Here is a 4,549-nt window from a genome sequence, read left to right on the forward strand (position 1 = left end):
ACTGTTAGCAGGGAGTTCCCTTGAGGTCACTGGGCTGGACCTCACAGACCTGGTTGGTAATAGGGGGCATAAGTTGTGAGCATTGCTTGAACCCCAGTGTCAAAGATGGATTTTGACCTAGTAGGACTAGGCAATGATGAGCTTTCACCTCTGCCGTTCTGCTTTCAACTTAGCCCAGCCGAGGCCCTTCCCCTCTCTCCTTGACACTTTTCAAGCCCTCCAGGCCCCAAATCACCTGTCCAACATCCACCAGATACTGAATGCTACACAGACATGGCATTTCACATAACCCTCTCAAAGGAAAACCTCCGCTGTTGATTTGGACTGTAAATGCCGTCACCAGGCCCACCATCCTGGCTGTAACGACCCATTTGGACCCAAACACCTACCCAGGGCCTCCAGGTACAAAATTCTGCGAATGGAATGAAGGGGAGGACCCACGAGGACGCCACTGTCCGTGGTATTCCAGCCAAATGACAACTCACCGTCTCCCTGAACACCTCTACTTTCTCTGTTCAGCAAGCAGAAAGCTGGCTTGAGCCTGCTGGGAGGGCCATGAGAAAGAACAAAGGGAGAGAGAGATTGGAGGGGTAGGAGTAAGAGGCAGCGGGAACAGAGGGGATGTGACATACCAGAAATGTATCCACTGCTGCTGGAACACACTGCACTGGGCCCTGGGCCGAGGGAGGGAGGAAGGATGGGTGGCAGAAGAGGGACTGAAGGGGCGTGGAGGGGGCAGGGCTTTGGCCTCCTTGTAACCAGCAGAGAGAGGAACTTCGCTGGGCTCTTCAAGGAAGTCCTGTTGATCACTACCGGCACATCACACACTCCTGGAGACATGATCTTCACTCCCTTCCTTCCACCTGCTGACCTGGTGAGTCTGATGGCCCTCCATTGTCATGAAATGTCCTCGGGGAGATGGAGGTTGGTCTGTGCAGTCCGCTGCTGCATCCCCAGCCCCTGGGACAGGGCCTGGGATGCACATTAACAGTTGCCGAATGAGCTAATGGAGGCCAGGGGTTGAGAGGGACCATTAGGATGAGGCTATTTACTCTACTTTGCAGATTGTGAAAGGGCCACTAAAGGACTCTGCGGAATGTGCTGTTTTGTCTGACACCACGGAGAACCCATCCGGAGGCACAGGCTCGCCCAGGGAGCCTGCTCTTCTGCGAGAGTCTTGGAGGAGCCGGTTCCAGAGAGCCCTGGCATGTTTCACCAGGTCCTTCAGGTGAGAGCTCAGAGCCATCCTCTGTCTCTCTCTCTCTCTCTCTCTGTCTCTCTCTCTCTCTCTCTCTGCACGCAGCCAAGCACACGTGCCTCTCCTTCCTCTTCCACCAAGGGAACGCCAGGCCAGGCCTGAATTCCCCAGGGCTCCCCAGAGTCCACTCATCACTCTGCTCTCCTCTCTAGGGCAGGGTACCAGACGCTCGAAAACTGAGACCATGGAGCCGCAGACACAGAGCCATGAACGGTGATCAAGCCCTCTCTGCTGCCTCATGCCGCTGCTTTCCCCGGTGTCTCTGTTGCTGGGCCTGAAATAAATGCTGGCATGCTTGACCAGTTTTGCTTCATGGTATTTGATGTAACTCTCAACACTGACCCCAGCCTCTGGTGAATTGGGGGTGGTCGGCTTTGGCGGTGGTGGGGCTGCGGAGGGAGGCTGTGGTGGTGAGGCTGTGGAGGGAGGCTGTCCGGCCTCCTCCTTGAGGCTGTGCTGCTTGTTCCCCAGTCCTGCTTGCAATGGGCTGCGGCCAGCCAACAGTGAATTTCCCACAGCTGACAGCTCTGACCCTGATGGGGCACTTATATGCAGGAATGAGGAAGGAAGGAAGAAATAGCATCTCTCTCCCCACCCCCGCCCCAGCAACGTACACAGTCTTCATATCTGACAAAAACTGGGCAGTGTTTACATGGGGAGGGTGACGGTCACGTGCGGGTAGCATCTGTGGGTTTTAAAGAAAGGCCTTTGACCCCTAACCTTATAGAGAGCTCCCAAGCACCCCAAACCCACCACAAGACAGAACCCTTCCAACAGACCAGCTGGTCTCCAACTGCACGTTGTTCCTTCTCATAGGATAAGGGACTCTTGCCTTTCTACGGGTGACCTTGATATAGACTGCAGCATATTATCTGCAGGAGAAGTCTGTCGGGGGGGAGGGGTAGAGCATATTTGTCCCTTTAATCTAACACCATGGGGGTGGCCCGGTTAGAAACTGCACCACCAGGAATCACCCAGGCCAATGCAGAAGCGGTGGGCTCTTCAGACACACAATACGGGGTAAGGGGACCTCACAGGGGCCCTCATCAAATCACATTGATCTGCTTCTTTCCTGAATGAGGAGCCGAATCCCACTGCGGCCCCTAGACCCAGGCCCTCAGCTTTGTAGGGTTGGTGGCTCTAGTCTCTCAGCCTGCCCATGGGAGAGCAACACTCTCGAGGACCCACCCCCACAGGACCCCTCGTCCCTGCTGTCACCTTCTCTCTCATTAAGACGGAGATAAATCTGGAAGGCATTGGTGGTTTTATGCGTCAGTATCTTTCTTACACCTCTTCAGAAAGATATTCATTTGGTTGGGATCGGGCTGGTGGTTGAGGTGGGGAGGAGTTTAAGACATACTCACATATTTGGGGCCACATACTTGGTCCTACTCATGGGACAGCATTGCTTGGCCCTAAGGACCTGGTAGGACTGTGGCCTATAGACAGTGATTTTTTTCCACAGGTATCTTGTTCTGATCTTGAGGAGGGCAATTCAATGTAACCATGAGGAAAAACATATCCTCTCTCCCTGTCCAAACACACATACCCTTCATATCTGACAAGGGATGTGGGCTTCAAATGGGGAGCGGGTGGCTTGGGATTTTGAGGGAAGGCCTTAGATTGAGGTACACATAATCCGCTCCACCCAACCCCACCCCAAACTGAGACAGAGCCCTTCAAAAACACTTACCCCCTCCGCCTCAGATTGCACATTCCCATATTATGATATTCCCCCACCCCACACCCACCATGAGCCTTTCATTCATGCCAGCAGAGGAAAGGGAGTGAGGGGTAACAACGAAATGTTCTCTGGACCCTACATAGCCTAGAGTAGGTCCTGTGGAGTTGGTGCCAGGATCCCCGGCGTATGTGTCCATAGGGGCACAAAAAGGCTTCCCGAGGCCAACAGGCAGGGCTGTAAAATGTGTGTATGAATCTCTGAGGAACAAAGATAATTTTAGGCTAATTCTTATGAACGTTATACCCACCAGCGCCACTCTAAGGCATGGAGAATACCGGTCCTTTAAAAACCCGCTGGTGCTGGCCGGTGTAAATTTGGTAGGGTTGTGCTTTCATCAGATCCCTCCCTGCTCAAAAGACCTCCGTAGCTTCCCAGGCCAACCAAATTAGGTCTGGGCTCCTCAGTCTGCCCATCAGGGCTCTTCTGGGCTTCACCCCAGGCTGATTTAGACTTATCTCTCATCCCTGAAAGCAGTTTTCCCTCTACATAAACAGGAAAACTTACACATTCGTACATCCATGCCTTTGCTTCTGAAAAGACCTAACTGTCATCGTGTAACACACTGAGCTCTGGCTCTCCCAGGCTACAGGGGTGAGCATCTGCTCAGAGGCTTCTGGGAGTCAGCTCCGGTGAGTGCCACACTTAGCCCCTCGCCCATCACGCCTTAGAGATGATGAACGTAAAGCCCCCGGTGTGTGCACTGTAGAAACTGCACAGGGACAGGAGTCCAGGGCAGCTTCCAGACCTGCCACAGGTGGAGTCTTCTCTATGGCTCATCCAGGAGCCAAGAGCAGCTGCTTTCCAAAGAGCCATTTTCCACTGCAAGTTTTTAGCTCTCAGCCCTAAAGTCCACCAACTGAGGATCCTGGCTCCTGGACTTGTCCCCACCCCCACATCATCTCTTAATTGCTCTGCCTAGGTCTTCCAGTACTGTGTTGAATAAAAGTGGTAAGTGTCCTTGCATTGCTGCAGTTCTTAGAGGAGAGGTCTTCAGCTTTTGCCCATTCAATATGATGTTAACTGTGTGTTAATATATGGCCTATATTATTTTGAGGTATGTTGCTTCTATGCCTAGTTTGTTGAGACTTTTTATCATGAAGGGGTGTTTGATTTTATTTAATGCTTTTTCTGTGTCTATTGACATGATGGTATGGTTTTTATTCTTAATTATGTTGATGTGATGTATCACATGATCCTTTGTATTTCTCTGTTGTCTTATCATTTCTGGTTTTATTTGGGCCTTATTTCTTTTATTCTTAGTCTAGATAAAGGGTTTGTTTATTTTTTTATCTTTTCAGAAAACCAACTTTTCATTTTCTTTTTTTAATTTCAGGATATTATGGGGTATAAACATTTTGGTTACATGTTATTCCTTTGCCTCACCCAAGCCAGGATTTGAGGCATGCACTTTCCCCTCTACAATGCTCACTGCATCTATTACTTGTAGGTTTACCCACCCCCAATCTCCCAACCCCCAATGAATAGTGTTGATCAGTTAGTGCCAATTTGACAGTGAGTACATGTCGTGCTTATTCTTCCATTCTTGT

General features: G+C 51.0%; 1 protein-coding gene across 1 annotated transcript; it reads left to right on the top strand.

Moving 5' to 3' along the window:
• Positions 1 to 838: 838 nt before the first annotated feature.
• On the top strand, positions 839 to 1,232 carry LOC138379141 (protein FAM236D-like). Its single transcript, XM_069464506.1, has 2 exons — positions 839 to 874; positions 1,044 to 1,232. Exons 1-2 carry the CDS (start codon positions 839 to 841, stop codon positions 1,230 to 1,232), a joined length of 225 nt encoding a protein of 74 aa, XP_069320607.1.
• The last annotated feature ends 3,317 nt before the right edge of the window (positions 1,233 to 4,549 follow it).

Source organism: Eulemur rufifrons, chromosome 30 (genome assembly GCF_041146395.1).
Source record: "Eulemur rufifrons isolate Redbay chromosome 30, OSU_ERuf_1, whole genome shotgun sequence".
NCBI lineage: Eukaryota > Metazoa > Chordata > Mammalia > Primates > Lemuridae > Eulemur > Eulemur rufifrons.

Excerpts from the sequence above, each read along its gene's own strand:
- LOC138379141 (XM_069464506.1), top strand. The coding sequence starts at position 839 with ATGATCTTCACTCCCTTCCTTCCACCTGCTGACCTG. Across the intron at positions 875-1,043 it reads TCCTTCCACCTGCTGACCTG|GCTATTTACTCTACTTTGCA; the intron begins GTGAGTCTGATG and ends CATTAGGATGAG.